The sequence below is a fragment of the Bolinopsis microptera genome, chromosome 1 (genome assembly GCF_026151205.1).
Source record: "Bolinopsis microptera isolate Bmic1 chromosome 1, MBARI_Bmic_1.0, whole genome shotgun sequence".
In the NCBI taxonomy this organism is placed as follows: domain Eukaryota; kingdom Metazoa; phylum Ctenophora; class Tentaculata; order Lobata; family Bolinopsidae; genus Bolinopsis; species Bolinopsis microptera.
The window spans coordinates 7,803,576-7,828,691 of record NC_087072.1 but is presented as its reverse complement, the minus strand read 5'-3'; the positions used below and the strand labels follow the sequence as shown (position 1 = coordinate 7,828,691).

At 38.4% G+C, this 25,116-nt stretch overlaps 1 protein-coding gene across 9 annotated transcripts in view; it reads right to left on the bottom strand.

Moving 5' to 3' along the window:
* Nucleotides 1–1,932: 1,932 nt before the first annotated feature.
* LOC134825913 (choline transporter-like protein 1) overlaps nucleotides 1,933–25,116 on the bottom strand; it is a 34,983-nt gene continuing 11,799 nt past the window's right edge. Inside the window, exons 1-17 of one of the 9 annotated variants that reach the window (XM_063838108.1) lie at nucleotides 13,088–13,200; nucleotides 12,421–12,513; nucleotides 12,132–12,280; nucleotides 9,544–9,707; nucleotides 9,160–9,376; nucleotides 8,427–8,850; nucleotides 8,077–8,205; nucleotides 7,579–7,740; nucleotides 7,123–7,382; nucleotides 6,807–6,922; nucleotides 6,443–6,609; nucleotides 6,180–6,276; nucleotides 5,478–5,569; nucleotides 5,176–5,271; nucleotides 4,663–4,692; nucleotides 3,524–3,565; nucleotides 1,934–2,946 (exon numbers count right to left, since the gene is read on the bottom strand). In XM_063838108.1, the coding sequence (XP_063694178.1) occupies nucleotides 3,548–3,565; nucleotides 4,663–4,692; nucleotides 5,176–5,271; nucleotides 5,478–5,569; nucleotides 6,180–6,276; nucleotides 6,443–6,609; nucleotides 6,807–6,922; nucleotides 7,123–7,382; nucleotides 7,579–7,740; nucleotides 8,077–8,205; nucleotides 8,427–8,850; nucleotides 9,160–9,376; nucleotides 9,544–9,707; nucleotides 12,132–12,280; nucleotides 12,421–12,513; nucleotides 13,088–13,123 (2,250 nt within the window). In that variant the 5' untranslated portion in view covers nucleotides 13,124–13,200 and the 3' untranslated portion in view covers nucleotides 1,934–2,946; nucleotides 3,524–3,547. Of the gene's footprint in view, nucleotides 2,947–3,519; nucleotides 3,566–4,662; nucleotides 4,693–5,175; nucleotides 5,272–5,477; nucleotides 5,570–6,179; nucleotides 6,277–6,442; nucleotides 6,610–6,806; nucleotides 6,923–7,122; nucleotides 7,383–7,578; nucleotides 7,741–8,076; nucleotides 8,206–8,426; nucleotides 8,851–9,159; nucleotides 9,377–9,543; nucleotides 9,708–12,131; nucleotides 12,281–12,420; nucleotides 12,514–13,087; nucleotides 13,236–25,116 lie in introns of those variants that run through there. The other 8 variants (XM_063838110.1, XM_063838112.1, XM_063838109.1 and 5 more) reach the window with 8 other exon arrangements.

Here is a 25,116-nt window from a genome sequence, read left to right as displayed (position 1 = left end):
GTATTTTCCAGCAGAGTCACCGATGGTACGTCCATTAAGGATCAGGAGGTTTTGTGATCCACAGAGGTCAAGCAAAAGGTTTTTGTGTCTATTGGTAATTTTGTCCTGGCTGTTCCTATTTTGAGATATAGGTGCCACGTCAGGTATAACCATGAAGTCGGAAGACCTGCCAGTTTCTGGAAAGAGCTCGAATTCGTCCGCTCTGTCATACATATGAAAATCTGGAGCTACTCCTATCCTGGCATTAAGGTCACCAAGAAGTAATAGCTCATCACTGGGGTTATTCTTGATGCTGGCTATTTTTTCCTGAAGGGCATCAAAGTTTGCCTCGGAGCAGTTAGTGCGGTTTTTCTGTTTGCTATTTGTAGGTGGGATGTAGCTATTGACAACAAAGGTGTTGAGATTGCTGTCGGGATCAGTGATTTTAACAATGACAATATTCATTGTATGGTCCGCAGTGAGTGTGCATTTATCCAGAGAGCAATATTCCACAATTGTGTTCCTAACCAAAGTGGTTACTCCTCCTCCTTTACCTGATTTGCGGATGTCACTATAGGATTTGTATCCTTTCAGGGAAACTTCGCATCCGGTTTCTTGGAGGCAGATTATATCATTTGGACTGATGATTTTGACAAATTCGGGATCCTCAACTTTGTTTCCGAGCAAGCCATGAATGTTTGCAACATTCCAGGAAATTATACCGTTGACGATGTTCATCAGTCAGGTATAGAAGATGAGAGAGGCAAGAGGAGAGGAGGAAAGAAGAAGAGAACTCGGAAGACTTGGAGGAGCTGAGAATGAGAGACTAGAATTCAAGTACGGTCCCTGCTAAATGTACTATTGAGACTTGTCTTGAAGTTTCCCATGATTACTCTGATACCTCTGTCATTTAGATGAGGTTGATCTGGGACAAACAAATAGTCGTGTGGGATATCCGATCCCCCCGGGTAGAAGTTGTTGTTTCTGTTTTCTCTTGATCTCATCCAGAAATCAGCCTTTTCACTGTCATCTTTAAGATTTCTGATTGCCTCTGTGATGAGTCGACTATTTTTACCCCATTCCTCTCCAGGATGGTCGCGCAGAAAGGGGTGAGAGATGAATATTTGGCAGTGTTGTGAGGTCTGTCTAAGGATCTTTTTAGTAGACTTGATTAATGATCCCACCACAATATCAGCCTTGTTGCCTTCCAGGATGTCCCGAGTACCAAGGTGAATGTACACTGCATCTGGATTGAGGTTTGAGATCTCTTCTACTGTTCGTTCGAGGCACGAGTCAAGTTCTTTCAAACTTGGCCTGTATATTACAGAGACATTGTACCTTTTTGGAAACTCGTCAGGTTTAAAGCTTCGCATGGTCGAGTCACAGAGGAGAACAATTTTCTGTTGGCGCTGTACTGGGTTGCTCGCTCTTTTGGATCTCCCTGTGCTGCGAGGAGTTGTTGCACTTTCTTTTGTGATTATCTTGCCTTTTTGTCTGGGTTCTAAGTCTTCTCTCCTGTAGGAAGACCGTCCCTGATTAGGTGACAGCCCGGGGATGTCACTGTTAGTCCGTGTGTCAGCTGGTGACCTGGGGATATGTCTCACATAGCTTTGGCTAACATTTGGAGCTGGGTCTGCCTGGTTGTTTCTGAAATTTGAGGCAGAGATGATTTCATGGATTTCATTGATTTTTTCATTCTCTTCCCTTTTGAAGACACTCTGACTCCAAACTTCCAGATCTTTCTTTACAGACATAGTATCTTTGAGGGTTTGTGTGAGCCCTTTCAGACCTATTTCAGATTTCTCCAGGAGCATGCTGGTGTCTTGGGTAGCTTTTGACAGATTTTTCAGTAGATCTGCGCCACTTGAGCATTTTGTTGCTACCTGGCAGCTTTACGATACAATCGTTGCGATATCAATAACAATGAAGTAGAAGAAATGAAACAGACATTTTTATCGAACTTCTGAACTACATAATTGGAGTAAATCAACTACAAAAGGGTAAACTAAATCTAAGTCATTTATTTGCTTCGCCATAGACAGAGAAAAGAAGAATAACATTCAAACAGCAAATAAAAATTGAGTCCTTTTAAGTAAAGTTTTTTTGAAAATTATTGTTTTGTTGACATTAAAGATGGTACTTCTTCACTTGCATAAAATCTCTTTATTTAGTTTAACTAGCAATATCAGATGTGCACTGATCAGAAGAAAACGACTGGTCAAAAATTTGGTAGAAACTGAATCAGTTTTTATCGTTCATAAATCATCTAGCTTCAATCTTCATGTTTGATATATAAGTTATAATTGAAAATTATAACATCCGTAAAATAGTTTATAGGAGTGATTAAAAGATTCCAGTTACAATTATCGACCAGTTGAATTCTACCAGGCACAATTTGACAGAGTTTTCTAATCACAGCAATATAAAATCGTGTTATTTCGACATGGGTGATAAACTTAAAGAGCATAACAATTATTTTGTTGAAATTAAAAATGGAAATTGGAAATGGCACTCCTTTAGTTGCAAAAAAATCGCTAATTTTATTTAATAGTCTTAATAAAAAAGTAACATTATCTTTTATTGGATTCTTGAAAAGATTTACGCAACAGAGCCTTTTAAGTTGACACAATTCAGCTTACTTATTCCGAGTTTCCGAATCAGACAATATATATAATTTACGAAAGATTGGAGATCTGTTTAAATTCATATACCGTAATTATCAAAGGATTCGATCCTCAAATTTCTAGGAGGGTAAAAAGTAGCTCAACGCTAACATTGAACATAATCTTATATGATCATTATATATTATTTAGATATCACAAAAGCTGAGTTTAACAATTATCAAAACAAGTCTTGAAAATAAAAGCCAGTCGAACAATGCATGCCAACTTCTGAAAGTTCTGAATCACAAATAATTTCAACTTAAATCGACCAGTACAGCATCTCTCATTACATGTCCTCCATTGCCTGAAACAAGAATCGGTGTTAGTCGAGAAACAAGTTCAATAATATGTTAACCCTGAGTTACAAAATATGTACATATTATGTAGGCCGCATTCCACCGAGACACGTTCAGCACATCTTTACACATGTTTACGCAACATTATACAACATGGAAGTTAAGAGGTTACATAATGATAAATAGTATAGAGGAGGATAAACACGGCCACATGGATCTCCTTCAGTGCCCTAATTCTCTAATAACAGGCGAGGCTTTTCTGTGACACAAGGGACCACATTCAGTAAAGCCTTTGTGCAGTAGAGTGGTGAAATTTAGGATGAGGCCTCTTTAGAATAGTCTCTGATGCGAATGGGGACCTAAGACGAGAAGACTGCAAAGCTGCCTATACAGTTGTAACACAGAAAAACATTTAGCCTCTGTCTGAGAGTACAGTGAAAGAACAGTTGATTGATCTTAATATCGGCCTGGGACTTCTTTGACTGGTCTCAAACAACACGCTAGCCGGATTACTGGTTATATCTTTTCTGTAAAACAATTTTTTACGCACAGTTTTAAACTAAAAAATCGTGTCCCACAACTTACTTCTGCTACTGCACTGCGGATTTCCTATTTTTCACTCATTTCCTGAAATTTTCTGGGCTTCAAAAAAGTGCCAATAATGTGCGTTTTTTGAGTTGATAGTAATTTATTAACCAATAATCGAATCAGCAGTCAGTGGGGATATGTGTAATGGCAAAGAGTCGGCATGCATGAAAGATTCTCAAATTTTTACAGCAAAAATGCATTTTTAAGATCAGCAAAATTTGGGAACCATAGCAGAAAATCGATAATTATAACAAGCAATGGTCTCCTGCTCTTTATTGTTCATGACATGATGAGCTGTTTGGTGGAATGATGTGGAATGGTGGATAGCTGACAACTGCTAGCTCAATCCCTGGAATGAGGAATCGTTTAAAGCTCTTCTTAAAACGTACCTTTTTAAACCGTCCCTAGATGAACTTGAAAAACTTTATAGATAACTATTTTTGTCTTATCTGGTGTTTGATCTTTGCATAATTATATGTTTAAGTACCATTTTCCGGCTTTAGTATATTGACGATATATTTTCAAGCATAAGTTTCTTTTCTTAACTTTCTATTCATGTTATTTTCTGGGATGACTAGTTTAAACACTGCTGAGTATAAGTTTTATCTTAATAGCGGTGTTATTAAATTTCAATTTATTATTATTATTAGTGTAGAGGTGTGGGCGGGCAAGGAATGTTCAATATATTAAAGTCACTATTTTGACGGTACATCAGAACTAGACAGAAACAAAGTGTGAAGGGCCTGAACGGAACCGCTCGGTTTCAGTTCCTTGTTTAACACTGCCGTACAGCAAGGACTTCCACCGGGTTCTCCAAGGATGGGCACATAGCTCACTCCACACTATGCTCTGTCAAATGTTGCTTATATACCAAGGATCTACAGGAAATATTTCCTTGTAAGTTTAGAGGGCGATCTGTGAACAGACAACTCCCTATGTAAGTGGGTTTTGTACCCAGGATATCGATCTGACCATTTGTATTGATATTCTTGTGTTGTTATTGTTACAGTACGTAATATTATGATTCGTGTTTAAATGAATGAAAAAATGAATGAACTTGAAATCTCTTAATTTAAGAAAAAGGATCACGTCAAAGAAAGATCACAGTAAATCGTAGGTACATGAAAATATCTTACCAATGAAGGATACATTTGTTCCGTTTGTCCCTACAAATTTAAGCACATTAAATGAGATCAAAATAATTAAAATGGAAAAAGCTAACTAGAACGAACAGCACAGAGAACAGATAAGGAGCCATCAAACAGAACCGTCAGCACGGTTGATAGAATAATTAATAACATAATAATATTACAGCGACAAACATTCATGCTAGCTTTGCTGACAATACTCGTTCTAATATTTAACATTCATATTTAACATTTAAATTACATTTATTTATTACATGGTTAAATCTGGGATTTGACACAACATTAAGTTATGGAAAGTATTACAGCTATATAATAGCAACATGGCAAATTTTTTAAGCGAAGCTGCTGACACATTACACGGAAAAAGGAAATCTATTATCGTTATCATTTTGTTGATAAACTTTTCTTGACAAATTTTGTGTCGTTAAAATCTGATTTAGGCTGTGTGCAGAGTGCAGACTGAGCATATAAAACTAATAAATCCTACATTATAAAACTCACCACTTCTCCAGATTTCCCTGCCTTAGCCTGAGCCTTTTGTTGTCCCTTCTTTCTCCTCATGTTTTTAAGAGCCTCACTACTGTTGTCAACCCATTGCTGCAAATTAAAAAAATCTGTTAATAATCATTAATTCGCAACATTGTTTTAAAGCATGTTACAGGACTAGTCAGTAGTCTGGGATTATGCATGAGCTGCACAAAGTAAATAATAAATACAGTCTTATATAAACAACATGCAAATTTGCATACTTCTTGCGCATGGTGTGTTTTTATAAACGTAAGGTAAATGTTTTAATATCTTACCATGAGGTTCTTGCTCATGTAGTATTCTCTGCCTGGTGTACCGTCGTTGATAGTCTCGTCTTCAGCAAAGCATATGAAGATGGTATCAATACCTGCAAATATTGCATAATTCAGAGGAGCTAAAAGAGCTGACACTGAGGAGTTAGGGTCCTAGGAGATCTACATATGAGAATATGAGTAGTAACACTGAAATCATTTCTCGTACCATGTTCATGAATCATGTTTTCTATTAATCAACAAAAAGTCTGGAACAATTCCCACACAAATAAACCTGATTTTTTTTATTGAAATCTTTCAATTATTATCATCAGAATTTATTACAATATCAATGTTGTATAGAATTTCTAAAAATGGACTAGAGAAACCAAGAAATGCCTTGACAAGTGTTCAGCGATGATAACAATCAGGGGACACCAATACACCCAAATAACCAAACAAAAGGCCTCGAGAGACCTGATGAAAAGTCGAGCAATTACATTGGGCCCCAAGTGCAGAAGGAGAAAAATGGGCAAATAATACGAGCTGTGACCTTAGGAGGCATTTCTAGGTCTTTAAGAATAATGGCCACAACCCAGAAATTCTCAATTACAATTGGCTGATTTGTAATATTTCCAATAAAATAACAATTTCAACAATTCGGATAATAATTTCAAGTAGGGGTGTGTGGGGGGGGGGGGGGGGGGGGGGGGGGGGGTCACCTACCAATCTCGTACACTGAGAAGAAGGTGTGGGCAACAGCAAACGCAAAGATAGCTGCTATTAGGACAGGTATAGCCCAGTAGTAAATGTCATCGTCATTCTGAAACAAGATGTGTTGGTAACGGGGGAAATACATTATTGAGTTACATCGCCATTCAGAAATTTCAATACTCACAGAATGTGAGACCCTGTACAGTGTACAACTACAAAGAAATGTACAACGGTTTCAAATTAGTTTTGATCTTTTAGCCAGTTATTCCACTCACGTTCATCATGAAGTAACCGAGCATGCCAGTAACGATGACGACAAGGAACTTGCCGATGAAGAGGATGAAGGAGCCGACACAGTTGATGACACCGACCCTCACCAAGTTGGACAGGAGTAGTCCAAACACCTTCTTACACGATGAGCAGAAGTTGGAGCCCTTGAACGCTGGTGGGTATGAAAGTCAGAACTAAAGGGGCGAGATAGTTGTAACAACTACTTGAACGCTGGTGGGTATGAGAGTCAGAACTAAAGGGGTGAGATAGTTGTAACAACAAACTAGAACAAAACCGAAAACACGATCAGCTATGTAACTGTACCTTACAAAATTAAAAATAGTGTTTAAACAGAAAGGATTTCTTCACCTGTATAGATATAAGCGTTTCTGTTGATGAATTTCATGACCTTCTCGAAGCACCAGAGACAGCACTGCAGACACATGAGCAGGTACTTTACAATCTCACTTTGACTGTCTTTCGTTCTGGATAAAGAAAATGGTAATCTTGTGCAATATAAATTATATTTGCCCAACTATGCTAGTACAATAGTCATAATCACAGCAAAAGGTAAAACAGAAAAGTATAGCTGAAAAACATCACAACTCTACTCTACTCTACTCTACTCTACTCTACTCTACTCTACTCTACTCTACTCAACTCTACTCTACTCTAATCTACTCACTTGTTTTGGATGTAAGCCAGGATGGTCCTGATGAGTTGGATAATAGCGATGATGCAGGAACCAAAAGCAACAGTCCCCAGATGATACCGGAATACCCACCAAATACCACGCAACACAGGGAAGCTAACCTTCCTCTTGTCCCGGGTCCAGTAGAACTGACAGAAAGCACCGGCAATGGCCATTTCGTGACACGCCAAGAAGAATTCAGTTCCCCAGTATAATCCGAACAAGTGGTACAGCCACACCCACATTATGTAGTCCTGTGAACAGACAAATGAGCACAAGGTTTGATAACATATAACCAAAACTCTAAAAAGTAAAGTTTACTATAGGAATTATAAACATGATATTGCTGACTCCATGTTTACAATGGAATAAGTCCATGTTCACAATGGAATAAGAAACACTTATAAATGACTAGGACAACTTTATGGGAAGCTGGTACATAGAACTAACGTGGTCTTTGTAGATGACCATGGTGATGTTTTCATTGGCAAAGGGAGAATCCGCTGATGAATACTCCCTGGTGAAGTTGAGATCCTGCGCAGTTCCTGCAGTGTAGATGTATCCTGACACAAAGGACCACAAGGCTGCCCAAGCTAGGATAAACAGTGCCAACTGGTGAGCATTTGTGTTAGGATTTACTGTGACCGTGATAATAATTAAATACAGTTAAACTCCGATTTACCGCGGAGTTTGGGAAAGGAAACATCCGCGTTGAATCGGAGTTTTTGTTTACATTATGCATGTTAACTGTTAAGCCCAATTGGGAGGAAAGAAATTGCCGCGGTGAATCGTGGGTTGCGGTAAATCACTAAATCAGGGAACAGTGAATCAGGGTTTTCCTGTATTAAAGTTATCATCAAATTTGTAATTTTTTCGTCCGTGGTGTATTGATGTAAACATGTGGTGAGTCAGTGGATGTAGGTGAGTAAAGTAACCGCCATCACTTACAATTATTGGAGTGAAGAGGATTGTTATCATTCTCATGACCATGAAACCGGCTTCCTTGAACAGTGTCACCATCAGCCCAATACGTGATCTCAGGAATATAATGAGCAGCAACACAACCACACATACAACCTGTATGAGGAAGTGTTAGTAACACTGTCAGTAACACTGTCAGTAACACTGCTACACCCTTTACTGAGTGAAGCAGATGAAACTCCTTTGTTAAGTTAAACTGTCTTCTCTTCACATTTAAAAAATGAAGTTTGGGCCTCTTCGTAGAATCTAAGGTCGACTGAGAAGCTCTACTTCATGGAGGCTCAAAATTGAAACATTTTCATAAGTTATGTACTTACTGTGATGATAATTGCATAAATCATGAGCGTTTCCACATTGTCCACTTGAGTCTGCAACGTGATTTCTGCAGCATCGAGTGCTTCTTTAGCCTGATACCAAACGTACCAGAAGTAGGCGGGTCCAGCGATGCAGGCCACGGCCGCAAGTATGGCTATGGCATATATCATTATTTGGGCAATCCAGCCGAGAAGCAGGATGATGATAAAAGAGATGATAAGGGATGAAGCACACATGACTGCGATTTCCCTGTACGAGTTCATGACGTCAGCCATTGCGTACTGCATTATTTCTGATGCTGATAGGTCAGTCCCTAACAATGCATTCATTTTTTCTTCCAGTGTTTGAACAAACTCCTCAGTTCCGTCACCGGCAAGAGCTTTTAGTTTTTCAAACCCAGGGACACATCTGTTCATGATTGCTGTCCTGTTCCAGAAATGAATTAGGCCCAATTTTATTTCAACAACTATGATACAACCAATTATTATATAATTGTACTTACTATAAAAAATAGTATGGGGGGGGGGGGGGGGGGGGGGGGTTCACTGTACCCTTTTTTTACACTACACTTTTGCCTTTTTTGTGTATGGTGTAGTGAACCCCCCCCCCCCCACCAGTATACCCTTAACCCTGGCGAATTTTTGTAGTTCATTCCTCATAAAAATTAATGGTTTTACGATTTACAACTTATTTACATATAATTATCATATAATAACTTAACGTTCAAATACTCACGATTCTATGATGAATTCTGGGCAGGGTCCAGATGCACCATTACTGGTAATAAAATCATTGTCTGTTTCTCCTGGAGCGTTAGTGTGAGCCTCTGCTAATGCACTGTTAGCATATCCTTCCAATGCTGTTTTTAAATCGGTAATTTCCTTATCGGTACTGTCCCAGAAACCATACTCACAATAATCCTCTCCGTTCTTTTGTAAATTATAATATTCCCCTAAAATTAAGAACTTATAACTGCAACTGTGTTAATATAATAGAAGGATATCAAATGTGACCATTCTACTCAAACGTCAAGACTCTAAAACCGAATCGGACGTGCACGCTCATTATACGAGTCATAAACAATAGAACTGCTTATAACTTCAAAATAAATGCACTCACACATCTTGTAGGCCCCATTTGTTTCTATAGGCAAAACAGTGCCTACCGGACACTTCTTTACACACAGCATCATAGTAGTTTCTAAGAAAGCAGTCTTGTCAGAACCAATTACAGCTGTAACAGAGTCCGGCAGCATAACACGGGGATCAAAATACATCAAATACCTGACGAATTGGAAAACATATCAATTAAGTATGTTTTAAGAATCGTATGCTGAAAAATACAAGTACTCTTTCGATAGTAATCTTTATTTTAGATTGTCTGTTTATTTTGACCTGACGCTAGGTGAATATTATGTACTAGGTCCCGAGGTACGCGCGCTTCCTTTAACCTATGATTATCCTCACATTGATTAACGGATTGGAATCTCCTTGGAGATATGGCGTTCACTCGTCAAAGGGAAGTTGTATGGTTTGATGGTTATACCAGTAGAGTGACACGACTTCCCCTTCACTCTGCGCCTACCTGACTTCTAACTGAGGGTGACGTTTCTACACAGTGCAAAATGGAGGACGTCTACGTCTGCAAACTTTAGATCTCACGCAGATCCACCAGAACCGGTAGTTATTAAAACTCGGTTAAAACTACCTAAGGCCAATGATAATAGGTGGGACAAGATTGATCAAGACCTCGGTCTAATTAGTCTCCAGTTCTCTACACACAGCGACCCTATTAAGGGGTTGGAGTTGCTTAAGAACACCACCTATGACTACTTCGAGTTGATATGCGAAGTTGGTTCAACAAACATTATACCATCGAAGAAAAAACCGAGACTTGATGCTGAGTGCAGACAGTTGAGGGAAATGAAGAAAGAGAGTAGAAAGGAATGGAAGAGAGTATGTGACTCGAATGATGATGAATAGGTTGAAAGATAGAAGATTTCTTACCTGAAACTAGTACGACTTCATAACAAAGCAAGGAAGACCGCCCAGAAGAAAGAAAGGAAAAAGACGAAAGAGAATAGCTCCAAACTCTTTAGAAGAAACCCTTATGAGTATGGTAAGAAACTGCTCACGAAGGAAGAGACTAAAGATAAAGAGCCTGAGTTTGACAGTGAAGATTGAAGAAGCATCCAAGTTCTTTGAAAAGGAGTACAAAGATGATGATTGATGACCGTGAGCGTGACTATGTAAACCCCACAGGACTGGAAGACCTTGACAAACCTAATTGGATCTGCAGTACAGCGCCACCCACATGGGATGAATTCCACCTAAACTACCTGATCTACAAGAAGTGTCGAACTTTCAGTCACCATCTACGAGAGACAGAGGAACTTCCCGCAGCACATTGCAGCTACACCACTAAGACCTGATGTAGTGATCTATTCAGATAAAGCAAAGAAGGTTTATCTAATGGAGCTGACTTGTGGAAATGAGCAGAACTTTGCTGATCAAGAGAAGCGAAAGATGAAGAGATTATATATTATAGCTTAGCTCAGCTAGCTAAGCTAGCGCAGCTAGCTAGCTAGCTGCGCTGCGCGCGCTGCTCGATCGTCGCGTAACGCGCGCCCACCCAAAATACTAAGGCGCGTTACAGTTATGATTTAAAACTCTTCTCAGAATTGTAAGCGAATGTCATGTCGCCCCAGTTCAGATACAATTGGCGCAAAAGTTAGGTCCGTGGGCAAATGTTACAATTTCGCCAGAACACCTCTTACCCGCAGTCTGATGAGATTTTGGTGCCAATAAAATGTTTCGGCAATCAATTACTGAACAGATAAACTTTCATAGTCCAGGGCCCAGGCAAGCAATTTACCGACATGATGGATCAAATATGAGTAATAAGTAATTAGATTTCTGCAATACCTTAGTTCCCAAAAATTTGTGTGCCATTATATTGAGCACAATTTATTTGAGCCCGAAAAATTTGGGCAGAAAATTTGAACTCATTTGGGCGACCGAAAATTTGGGCACAAATTCTTCGAAAAATTAACGATTTTCCACTAAAATTTCAGTTAGATATTTGCTTTAGTTCATTATTATTCCTTATTGTTCCAGTCATTTTGCTTTCAATTTTAAGCAGAATTAGAAAACTAAAATTTCAAATATTATTTCACTTGGATATGAAGAAAAAGCCATCTTTCTATAGATTTCAGGGCCACAGGCCAAATGCCAAAAGTTTGGTTAGCAAAAAATTTAGCGGACGGAAAAGATTTATGCAATTAATTTGGTCTGCAAAAAATTTGGGCGAGAGGCCCGCTCAAATTTTTTGTCGCCCAAATTTTTGGGAATTAAGGTACAATATTACAGTTCGGATGAAAAATAGTGCTTGAGACCGAATTCGACCCAGACCTTGTGCATGTTTAAATACAAGGGAGTGACCAACTTAGTCACTGACCTACTAACTGATACGTTAATGTATGTATTTGAATGGGCGACATCTTTACAATTCTGAGAATAAACCTTCGGCGAAATTTTCACAACATTCTTACAATTTCGCCTACAATTTTGCTAGAACACCTCCTCGAGCCAAAAGGAATTTGACTAACACTATAACTTTCGATAAACAAATTGTTTCATTTTGAAAATCCTACTAAACGATTTTGTTATCAGATTTTGAGATACATATGATGAGCTTATAGAACTCACGGTTTTTCGGTCATATCCAGTCCAGAGTGTTTAGCAGTGACACCATCTGGTTTGACATTTTTAACTCCACACGTGTTACCGAAGCTGTCATATCCGTTAAGTATTCTCCAGGGATCCCCAATCGTGAACGCAAAATAAGCAATCACCCCCTGTGAGATTCGTAATTTATTGCAAAAGATGCTTCTCTTATTTTCCGAACAGATGATTAGGTCTTTTAATTTTAAAACCTAAAATGTTATGTAAATCGCACAGCAAATGTTATGAAAAAATTCTGAAGGTCATCACTTACCATTCCACCAAGGAACACTATGAATATAAGTATGCATATTATATCGGTGCAGCCTCTATCTTTTAACGGACCCACATCTTTTTTATCTTCCTCCTGAAATAATGACTGATCAGTCAAAAGTTTCTAATTTTTCGTTTTTAATTGTTTAGATTGTTGAGATAAAACATCAACATTGTACAGTTCTACACGATATCAAGTTAACTGAAGTGTTTTAAAATTTTAAATGGGCATATCTTGCCCACGACTCAAAGGCATTACAATTGCTCACTATAATGAAACTATATTTTATTGTAAAAGAACTATTATGTGTTTATGAATCAATAGGCTATTTTACACATCAAATCTGCAGAGCAGATAATGATAAGTCGTGTGATCTTATCTTACCCTAGTAATACCCTTATAATTTCCTTCTTCTATCTCATGGATCTTACAGAGTCACCTACTTACATCAATAGTTCGAATATAACATCACATTTTCGTCTATATTATTGAGTAAGACTGGGTTCAGTTATAAGATATATCTAAGCTCCATACTATATGGAGTATACTTTATACTGTATACCCAATTCTTAAAAAACGTTTTTATTCTAGTCTCAGGTTTTTAGGTGTAAAAATAAAACAGATCTATGGTTCAAAAATTATCGGGAAAAAAACGGGGGAAACTCACTGCTGATTGGAACGGCTTTACTTTCTGTTTACCCATGGTCTTGGGTATTTATAACGTTGTGATTGCGTTTTTTTTAAACTACCGCAGCGACGCAGACATAACACAACGAATCTGTGCGACGTAAATCGGAATTATAGCGAAAAAAGATACGGGACAAAATGTTATGTATAAATATATTACAAAGGAGATAATGATTTGATAAACAAGTGGCAGATACAATCAGCAGAATGAAATTTTTTGATATGTACGAAATCTAAATGAATAAAAAAGATAAATTCTCAAGCCGATATAATGTAAAAACAAGCGTGCATAATGCATATCAACGTAAATCTTTAAATCTAACAATGCAACAATCGGTGAACAAGGAAAGTCGTGTTAGTTGACTTAACAATTATAGTCCATGGTCAAAGAAGTAGCAGCAACATAGTACATTATACAAAATACAAAATATGATAAAGCATACGAAGTTAACGGACAAACGTATTTCAAGGAACTTAAAAGGACCAGGCAAAATTAAAGATGTGCCAACGGAAAATAAGGGGCCCATCAAATATGTAACTCGAGCCTCACAACGAACAGCGTTGAAATATGTTACGTAAGCCTACTGCAATCCGGCAAGTCGTAGGTCATGAATCATATGGTTACCATGGTAACCGAGTTCAACACGACCACTTGAATCCATCATTATATTATATATTATATGCAATAGTAGTCATGTAGTAAAAGCTTTGTAGGGCAAGTTTCCATAAACGATATTTTATGATCGTCGCCGATAATCGCTTATTGAGCGCTTTTTCGGCGCTTTTTAAAAAAAAAAACCGTTTACAATCGCTTTTTTTACGATTATAAACGGTTCAAAAAAAATCGCTTATAATCGACTATAATTGGTGTCATAATTCAAAAAAGCGCTTTTTTGAATTTAAAAGCGCTTATAAGCGCTTTTAAGCGCTTACTAGCGTCGCTGAGCGATTTGAAAGCGGTTTTCCAGTAGGATTAGCGCCAAAAACGGGTGGATAAGCGGTTGGCCGGATAAGCGATTCGTAGGCGCTTTTTTGAACCATTTATAAGCGATTATAAGCGCTTATAATTGGGGTGCAATTTAGCTGTTTGTAAAGCGCAAATAAAGCGCTTATAAGCGCTTTTAAAATTGAGTCAGGAAAACGCTATATTACATCTTACAACCGCTTATAATCGATTATAAGCGTTTTTTCAGAAATCGCTTATAACAGCTAATTCATCGCTATTTCACCGCTTTTACCGCTTTTCCTATCATCCATGGCCAGGTGAGCAGGAATTAAAAAGCGCTTATAAGCGCTTTTTCGATGCTGCCCCTAGCCTGGTCGGAACGGGGTAGTGCCCGGAATTTAAAAGCGCTTATAAGCGATTTCTCAATTCCCCTTAACCTGGTTGGAACTTTCATGTGCTTTTCTGAGCAACCTGGGGTGCACCGGCAGAGTCAGGATTTAAAAGCGCTTATAGGCGCTTATGATCGCTTTTCTACCACTTTTCCTATCACCCATGGCATGGGTTGGCAAGAATTATAAAGCGCTTATAAGCGTTTTTCAATGCTGCCCCTTACCTGGTCGGAACGGGGGAGTGCCCGGAATAAAAAAGCGCTTTTTAAATGCTGCCCCTAACCTGGTCGGAACTGGAAATCAGAGTGCCCGCTTATAAGTGCTTTTCTGAGCAACCTGGGGTGCACCGGCAGAGTCAGGATTAAAAAGCATTATGATCGCTTTTCTACCGCTTTTTCTATCACCCATGGCCTGGTTGGCAAGAATTATAAAGCGCTTATAAGCGTTTTTTCAATGCTGCCCCTAACCTGTTTGGAACGGGGGTGTGCCCGGAATTAAAAAGCGCGTGTTGAATTCTCTTCAACCTGGTCGGAACTGGAGAGTGCCCACTTGCATGTGCTTTTTTGAGCAACCTGGGGTGCACCGGCAGAGTCAGGATTTAAAAGCGCTTATAGGCGCTTATGATTGCTTTTCTACCGCTTTTCCCATCACCCAAGGCCTGGTTGGCAAGAATTATAAAGCGCTTATAAGCTTTTTTTCAATGCTGCCCCTAACCTGGTCGGAACGGGGGAGTGCCTGGAATTAATAAGCGCTTATAAGCGATTTCTCAATTCCCCTTAACCTGGTCGGAACTAGAAATCAGAGTGCCCGCTTATAAGTGCTTTTCTGTGCAACCTGGGGTGCACCGGCAGAGTCAGGATTTAAAAGCGCTTATAGGCGCTTATGATCGCTTTTCTACCGCTTTTCCCATTACCTAACCATGTGCTTTCGCGCCACTTCGGGCGCGCTTGTTTCACAAGTACGTCAAGAAGTGAGTGGGCGCGCGCTACTGCAAGCGCAAGGGCTCTGGATAGAGCAAATGGCACCCAGCTAGTGAGGCGAAACTCACTGATCTTTCCAAAAAGGTATGACAAATTTGGTATTGTGAAAATTCTCACAGTCTCTAGAAAACAGTGTTACAAAAAAATTTTAAAATCTGAGCAAGTTTATTTTATCGTCCACCCCTAATCCAAAGCCGTTGAGCTTTGATCTAGCCGCCAACCCTCCATCGATTTTGGCAACCATATATTGGTTCCCAAAATTTCCCGCACTTTGCAGTTTCTGCAGTAGGGGTAATTAGGTATAAACTACAGTACAGCTGTACTTACAATCACATTCACAAGCATGCAAGCTCACCTGGTCCAATGAGCCTAGCGGGAAACAAAAAACGTTTTAATTAGTTTGTTAAACGAAGTGTCGTACGTCACCTTAAGATCGGGTGACAGGGTGCTTACAATTCGCGTTACTGGGCGGCGCTCAGCCTGTCATTATCTGCATTCCGCCAAATCTTTATTCGGGCTGAGTGAATTACGACTTTCATCGCCCTAAAAAAGTGCGAATGCTCATTGGACTAGCATTCACGTGATCGTTCAGAACCAATTAGAGCCGCGCAAAAGATCACGTGCACGCCAACTACCAATAAAAAAGAAGTGACGTATGCACTACAAGAGCCGCGCGCTGAGTTAAATTGTAAAATCTTATTATTTGATTGTAAAATCGTATAAACACGCCTATTTGCGCGTTTTAGAGGGTTTAATTACGCCAGGCTATGCTTATGAACATACTAGCTTGGGGTCACCTGGTAAAATTCGCGCCACTTGTTTCACAAGTAAAGAAAAGCATCAACTCGCCTTCGTGCGCGCGCCCGCAGTATTCATGTTGCCACGCGCGACGTCAGATTGCAGATATGAGGACAAAATTTTGACACCCAATATAAAATTGCTTAGATCCGTGCCCAGGCTGCAAGCATTTTTTCGCACAAGTACCGCCTCTGTGTCACCGGGAGGTGGGGCGCCACTGCAAGCGTAAAAACCCGGGTACTTAAACATTAAAGCAATCCGATTATTTTAAGAGTCAATGTTAGCGCGCGCCGTATTTGTGCGAAGCGCAATGTTGAACGTGATTGCGAGAATTGACGGGTGACACTCGTAAAATATCTGTTCCATATATTGGAGTCCAACTCGGCTTTTACTAGTTCGCTCGCCCAAAAATTTCACGTGACTTTGGTTTTTATGGTTTTGCAGCCGTACAAAACGGTTTTACATAAATCCTAATCCCAACCCTAACCCTAACCATAACCCCGAAGTTAACCATAACCCGTTCCACAAGCCTAACCCTAACCCGGGCCCTAAACAATCGAATTCGTATTTTACTAGCCTAGCCTGTCACGTGACCAAAACGGATTTTTGCCCATAACTCTCCAGGGAAGCATTTTAACCCTACGTCATGGGGGGTGATTCGGAATCAGCGTCCAAAAATACACATATATAGATCATTTTCATGCCCCAAAGGGCCTTTTTACAAGAATTTCCTTAAAATTTGGGCAAGCGATTTAGTAGAAGCGGTAGAAAAGCGATCATAAGCGCCTATAAGCGCTTTTAAATCCTGATTCTGCCGGTGACCCCAGGTTGCACAGAAAAGCACTTATAACTATAAGCGGGCACACTGATTTCCGGTTCTGACCAGGTTAAGGGGAATTGAGAAATCGCTTATAAGCGCAGCATTAAAAAAGCGCTAATGAGCGCTTTTTAATTCCGGGCACTCCCCCGTTCCGACCAGGTTAGTGGCAGCATTGAAAAAGCGCTTATAAGCGCTTTCTAATTCTTGCCAACCAGGCCATGGGTGATAGGAAAAGCGGTAGAAAAGCGATCATATGCGCTTTCAATTCCGGGCACACCCCTGTTCCGAACAGGTTAGGGGCAGCATTGAAAAAACGCTTATAAGCGCTTTATAATTCTTGCCAACCAGGCCATGGGTGATAGAAAAAGCGGTAGAAAAGCGATCATAAGCGCCTATAAGCGCTTTTAAATCCTGACTCTGCCGGTGCACCCCAGGTTGCTCAGAAAATCACATGCAAGTTCCGACCAGGTTAAGGGGAATTGAGAAATCGCTTATAAGCGCTTTTTAATTCCGGGCACTCCCCCGTTCCGACCAGGTTAGTGGCAGCATTGAAAAAGCGCTTATAAGCGCTTTTTAATTCCGGGCACACTCCTGTTCCGAACAGGTTAGGGGCAGCATTGAAAAAACGCTTATAAGCGCTTTATAATTCTTGCCAACCAGGCCATGGGTGATAGAAAAAGCGGTAGAAAAGCGATCATAAGCGCCTATAAGCGCTTTTAAATCCTGACTCTGCCTGTGCACCCCAGGTTGCTCATAAAAGCACATGAAAGTTCCAACCAGGTTAAGGGGAATTGAGAAATCGCTTATAAGCGCTTTTAAATTCCGGGCACTACCCCGTTCCGACCAGGCTAGGGGCAGCATCGAAAAAGCGCTTATAAGCGCTTTTTAATTCCTGCTCACCTGGCCATGGATGATAGGAAAAGCGGTAAAAGCGGTGAAATAGCGATGAATTAGCTGTTATAAGCGATTTCTGAAAAAACGCTTATAATCGATTATAAGCGGTTGTAAGATGTAATATAGCGTTTTCCTGACTCAATTTTAAAAGCGCTTATAAGCGCTTTATTTGCGCTTTACAAACAGCTAAATTGCACCCCAATTATAAGCGCTTATAATCGCTTATAAATGGTTCAAAAAAGCGCCTACGAATCGCTTATCCGGCCAACCGCTTATCCACCCGTTTTTGGCGCTAATCCTACTGGAAAACCGCTTTCAAATCGCTCAGCGACGCTAGTAAGCGCTTAAAAGCGCTTATAAGCGCTTTTAAATTCAAAAAAGCGCTTTTTTGAATTATGACACCAATTATAGTCGATTATAAGCGATTTTTTTTGAACCGTTTATAATCGTAAAAAAAGCGATTGTAAACGGTTTTTTTTTTAAAAAGCGCCGAAAAAGCGCTCAATAAGCGATTATCGGCGACGATCATAAAATATCGTTTATGGAAACTTGCCCTTTGTAGCTCTAATATCACTATCATGCGGAGATAACTTTGGTACCGCACCGCATACCGTATCATTACATATTATATATATGTATATTCTGTATTTGCTGCTAATTTCACATTACGTTTGAAGTTAACATAGCTGAACGCACAGTATGACAGATAGACATACATATTATACAAATATATATATATATATTTATTATACATATATATAATATACCTATATTATATTTTAAACTTGACGAAATCCCCCGGGCAACTAAAACACAGTTTCTTGTGTTGCTCTATTTTGGATCTCGAAAGGAACAACTCTATCAATATATTTTAGAGCATCATATAACACAAAAAATTCCTGTTTTCAAGTCGTAGGGAAATGGGAATACTGATTATTAAAGCATTATAAATTTAAGACTTAGAATTAGAATGCCAGTTTTATCACATGATTCCTTGCTTTTATGGGCCATGTAATATGTCATCACATTTTCTCAAACATAGCTCAGATAGTGCCGGCTATGTTCTGAAATTTTAACGAAATTAAGATTACTTCCTCAAACTATCGAGAGCTGGAAATACTAATACCTACTTCAATGTGTAAGGCAGATATAACCCAAGCTTCTAAAAGGGCGGGAGTTTTGCAACAGACTTAGTCGGAAGTACACTGGAAATACACTGCACTTGTGCCTGGCTGCGTGAACCAACAAGTGTAAAATGTAAGAATGTAAGGATGTGTAAAGATCTGTTTTTACAAATGCAGATGAGCTGATAACTAATAACTTAGTTCAGCTGATAACTGCTTGTGGTGGTGAATTAGAATAGCATTGTAATGTGAAGTGTACGTGAATATTATATATTTATATATCAGCACATTTAGATCATAACCGAGCACTTTTCTACCACAGAATATTATTTAAACACAAAGATTGTATAAAGTCATTTGTTTCATTGTTTTGAGCGGGACTCAAAGAAAGGAAATCACACAGAATAAAAAGATTCAAAAACTTGAATCTGATAATTAAATATTATCACTAACTAATAAATTATGTTCTGTTATCCAGTGAGACATTGTCACGATTACACTACTTATAATATGATTATACAGAAGCTAATCAACGAGACAACATAAAGATTCGATCATATTCGCTGAGTGTTGAACATACCATGATTATGTTACAATAACGAAGATAGAAGTTTGAACTAAAGTAGAGCAACAAAATAACAAAATGGTACTAAAATCATCGCAAAAGAAAAGCCCACCACTTCATTTTTCTACTGCGCCACATGTGGATGTTGTTTTTGTATGAGTATCCAAACAAACGAGCCTAATAGAGCTACAGTACAATATTACACGAACAATGACATGTAACCGTATCTTAGTGATTAAAATTATAATACACTCTTTGAATTTAGCACAATGTTAACTTTTTCCGCTTCAAGCAGAAATATTAAAACGTCGTTCTATTATTGGCAAGCATAAAGTAGAAAGCGGAAATTTCTTTGCTTTATTGAGTTACGATACAAAAGGAAAAGAGCAAAATTCACTTTAAATAATAAGCAGTGCATTACGTCAACTTAAACGGTCAAAGAATTGATTTTTATTATTATCAAGCATGATCATTCAGCAGACATAATTACATAAATTATCTCAATGCTATGTGTGCCAATACTAATAATTCTCCCAACACTTGTTGCATTTAGTCATGTCTTAAATAATTGTTCGTTGATCTAAAAATAGTTACATGGTTTAATTATGAATATCAATGTTTGCATAAATTTGGTGTGATATAGTTTACTTAAAATCCAAAGGGCACATATAATTCAGCATAGAAAGCTCGTGCTAAAACCATTAGTAACCACACATGTCACATCTTTAAAAAAAAGAGAGGCTGGGCAGTGGGCCTGGGCGGCCGAGGAGAAGATAGCATGTGGATGCTTTGCCTGCCTCTGGGGTATGGCAGTCCTAGGGGAGGATGTCGGAGAATTCAGAGTGTATAATGAAGGATGATGGTAAGTGTCATGATGCAATGGGGGATGATTCATGAGGAAACACTTAAGTGTCAGGTGGGTATGGAGCAGATAGATGAGCGAAGACAACATGACGTGAGTAGTCGCTATGTCACACCAGTCTGGTCCAGCTCCTCGGGCACAATAAAGCGTTTGGTGCGGTTTGCGAAATTGATAATATTAATAGTTGAGATGTGTTGGTTGTCAAATATGAGAGGTAATAGTCCTGTAAATATTGACCTCTTATTTGGGCAATAGCCGGACACTGCAACTGTCCGATAGCCGTACATAGGACAAGCACTGATGCTTGATTTACGAATGGTGTGGAGGTATTTGTTTAAGCCATAATGTCCCGTGATGACTGATGAGGTGCACTGCAGTTCTGTAATTTTGTCTGTTGTTGCTGAGTTTAGTAAGATTTTTGATGATGTTGGCGTGTTTGCGGCCAAGTGTCAGTTTGGTGTGTCTGGGACCATCAGTTAACCAGGTTTCCTGATTCGGTCTGGTGACTTTGCCTTCGATCATGCGTTTGATGTAAGATTGTGGAATAGGACACATCAAAGTGGATTCACTCGTTGTGCCAAGCTTGGCCAGCTCATCTGCATTGAGGGAGTCGTAACAGTCTCTGGTAGTTCTACTCCTCGTTGAAAGCGAGGATATAGCTTGTATAGATGAGATTGTCAGCTTGTATAGAGACTGTCAGATCATATGATGATGTGTGTGTTGGTATAAGTTGAAAGATATTTGCAAGCTTCGATGATGGCTGTGAGCTCTGTTTAGTAAATAGTGCAATAATCAGGAAGCTTGAAACACATGAACATCTTAGAATAAGCAAAGTTCCACAATCAAGACAAGCAGGCATTAAAAAGCGGTTCCTAAAATATCATGCTGAACGAGATTGATTTTTTACTGTGCTTTGTGAATGAGTGTCTTCAAATCAACTGCTTATCAATGAAAATTAGTAGTTACTGGTTTCGGTCTACTGCAGAGAAAGCAATCCAGGCACTAGGTACCACTAGGTACCAAGTTTGTTTGTTTGTTGTTTGGGGACCGGTTTTTGGTACCCGGCCAATGTTTACAAAATAATATGATACATAACAATATAATTTTATTTAATATACGTGAATATGAAAATTGAAAATTATGATGTAACCTTTTACGTCTATTCATTAAAAACAAAAACTTTAAAAATTAAAACTTGCATATCATGATTTATTAACATAGTGACAAATAATTTGATTTGATACGACAGATGATCACACGCACTGTTTTATAAGCTACTTGTGTCAGATTACTGATTAGTGGGCAGTGCAGAGTCGACGGTATAGTACTCTGTATCAGTATAGTGCTCTTGATTGAAGTTAAAACAAAAAAGAATAACTGTAAAGTAAATATGCCGTGTATCTGTATAACGATGGAGTCTGCTGACTGCTACTCACAATCCAGATTAGAAACTGGTGCAGCCGTGCAGGCATCCAGAAAATGAGTTTATAAAACCAGTATATTTATAGATCTGGAGTATAAACAATCAAACATCCACTTTACTTTTACGTATAAGCAAATCTGGCAGTAAAATGTAGCAAGATAAAGTTAAGTGATTTTACCGCGTGAAAAATGTTTAAATCAACAATACATCATTATCTTATATATTCGTAGTACGATGTTTTATTACCGTAGCGTAGGGTTTTTGAAGAACAAAAGTTGGACTTTATAATACCGTACCCGGCGAATAACCAAAATGTGGCTTCTAAAATTTTTGAAAGACTGCATTAAAAGATGGACTTCAGAGTTATATTTTAGATTAATGATTATTTAGATTAATGATTATTAATATTATAGATTAATGATTATTTTAGTTGTAGTTAAATTTAAAAATTGTTTAATGTTACACATTTTATTAAGCATCGGGACCGGTCATGTATTCATTTTATTATCTTGATTTTATTATAATTTTATCAATACAAGCAGGTATCGGCTGGTTATAAATATCATAGCATAACTTTCTCTCCACAGAACTGTCGATATAATTGATGCAAAAATGCATTATAATAACCTAGAGATTAGCATTTGAGTAACTTACATGTGCAAAGGAATGTCTAAAGAGAGTTATTTTGTCTATTGTGTAATTAGGACAAATGGAATGAATGATCTGCCTTTCTAAACTGGTATCTCAGAGTATAATATAGGGTATAAACATCTCCGGAAATAGGCCGAAAGCTCTTAAACCAAATAATCAGAAGAGTAAATTGGTTACTTGCGTTTACCCAGTATTTCTTCTTTCTCTGTGCTCTTAGATGGATCATGAACGTGTACGTACACACATTTAGACACTGTCCAAGAAACCGACACAGCTCCTTAGAATTCCGTCGAAACATGTTTCGGTGGAATTCCACCCTAACACTAAATTAAATCGAAATGAGATTTTGTAGATTGATCCTGATACGCAGCTCATTCATAAATTTGTTTATAGATTAATAATGCAATTTTCCTCTGCTAGACGCTACCCTAAAGCCTAATAAATGCATTGCATCGACATTTCACAATCGTAACATTGGGTTGCTCAATTACTCTGCACAACTTCTTAATGAACAGTTCAATAGATCTGGCAAGAGCTTCCTATCAAAAGCATTAACCTCACTTTAGTTTCTGGCCACATTGGCGTCAATATGACAATAGTCTAATAAAAGGTATTTGTTTCTAAGGAAGAAGAAGTACAGTCTAAGCTCTCGCTGGAATTGTTTTAAAATTAATGGCTGTGTTCATAAATCTGCCAATCTTTTGCTTTTAGGTCAATGTTATGGAACGTTGTAGGCAGTATCCTGCAACTCAGTGCTCGCGTGAAAGTACATACAACCCGGGCGTATTGTTTATAATATTATATAAAAAGTGAGTATATAATAGTAGAATGTACACTCTACAGATATTGGATCCAGCTGGTCAGCATTGTGAGACAGATGGAGATATTTTGACTCTCATTGTAGGCCCCTCTACAGAGGAAAGGTTTTAACTTGAAGCCTGAGATCGAGCCCTCTGAGATCATATTTATGCTTTTATTGAAATACATATTATATGTATAAATAGTGCAAGGAGGGTCTGATTTTCAGTGACCTCGACAGAAAAAGTTTAAATGAGCGGTTGACTGTCCCTGCTCAACCGCTCACTTAAAAATGTTCTACTGCAGTAAGGAACTCACTGCTCTATACTACCACTGCGCATGCAAATTGTGTATTTATTTCTCGCAATTGTGGAAAGCCCTGCTGTGTTCACCTCTCCTATAACGTGGCACTATCGGAACGTGTCTACCGCCACACCTCACATGAATTATAATACACTATTTTACATGTTATAACGCTCAGTGAGTTAGCTCTCTTTCTCTCTCTCTCTCCCGTGTAGACACGACGTTACATCATTATAATCTGTGTAATGGGTTTATATCTTTCACAAGCAGTGGAGGTCTCTTAGCAACCTAATTAACATCAACACATCCTTATACAGGTAGGTTCCTACAGTACGTATGATAATGGAGATGAGGAGGCGCGAATTTATGGGCCAAACGCGGGAACAAAGGGGGTTGCTATTTTAAGAAAATTATACTCTACAGAAATGAAAAGTATATTGATATAAGGTAACTCTACCGACTATGTAAAGACCTCATATAACAAGGGAGTATAAGTAGTTAAACGAGCATCAGGTCAATATACTAGAAGGGGCAGGAGCTTTTAATATTAGTACTATATCTATATCTACTTTTTAATAAAACATACAACAATGAATGAAGATCAATAAAAAGCAATAAAAAAACAATAAAAAGCATGATGCCAAATTTTCATCGTATTAATCTTGAATTTGGGACGGTACAAAATATGGGTCCGGGAAGCAGGCGCACTCGGGTAATGTGGTGACTGGATACACAGTATAGACCTGGACAAGTTAGCTAGTTACTCATGATATCAGGTGCTGCCTGGGACCACTTGTCAGTTTGAAGCTTTGATATTGAACATCCGTGACATATTAAAACTGACAGTTGTTGCTTGTTTATATGTACGTATGTTATTTGATTACGAATGACTAAACCGAAATTGTCAAAGATCACCATCAAAGTGAGATTAATTCCGCTTTCTATACTGTTGTTTCTCTATTCATTATAATTTGTATAAATAATAAAACCCTACCATGATAGCATCGTGCTCACAGCTTCATAGAAAAATTATACCCTACAATTATTATTGTGGCACTATAACAATCGTTCTCTTTTATATGAGTGAGTCCTGGAGAAAGCAAGCCTGTCAGCATTGACCAATGTTCGGTGAAAACACATAAAAAATAACTCAATCTTCTCATCAACAATAATAATAATAAATTGAAATTTAATAACACCGCTTTTAAGATAAATCTTATACTCAGCAGTGTTTGAACTAGTCATCCCAGAAAATATCATGAATACTGAGCTAAAAAATAACATATGCTTGAAAATATATCGTCAATACTAAAGCCCGAAAATGGTACTTAAATATATTATGCAAATATCGAATTCCAAATATGACCACAATAGTTATCGATAAAGTTTTTCAAGTTCATCTGGAGACATTTTGAAAAGGTAAGTTTTTAGAAAAGCTTTAAAACATTCCAGAGAT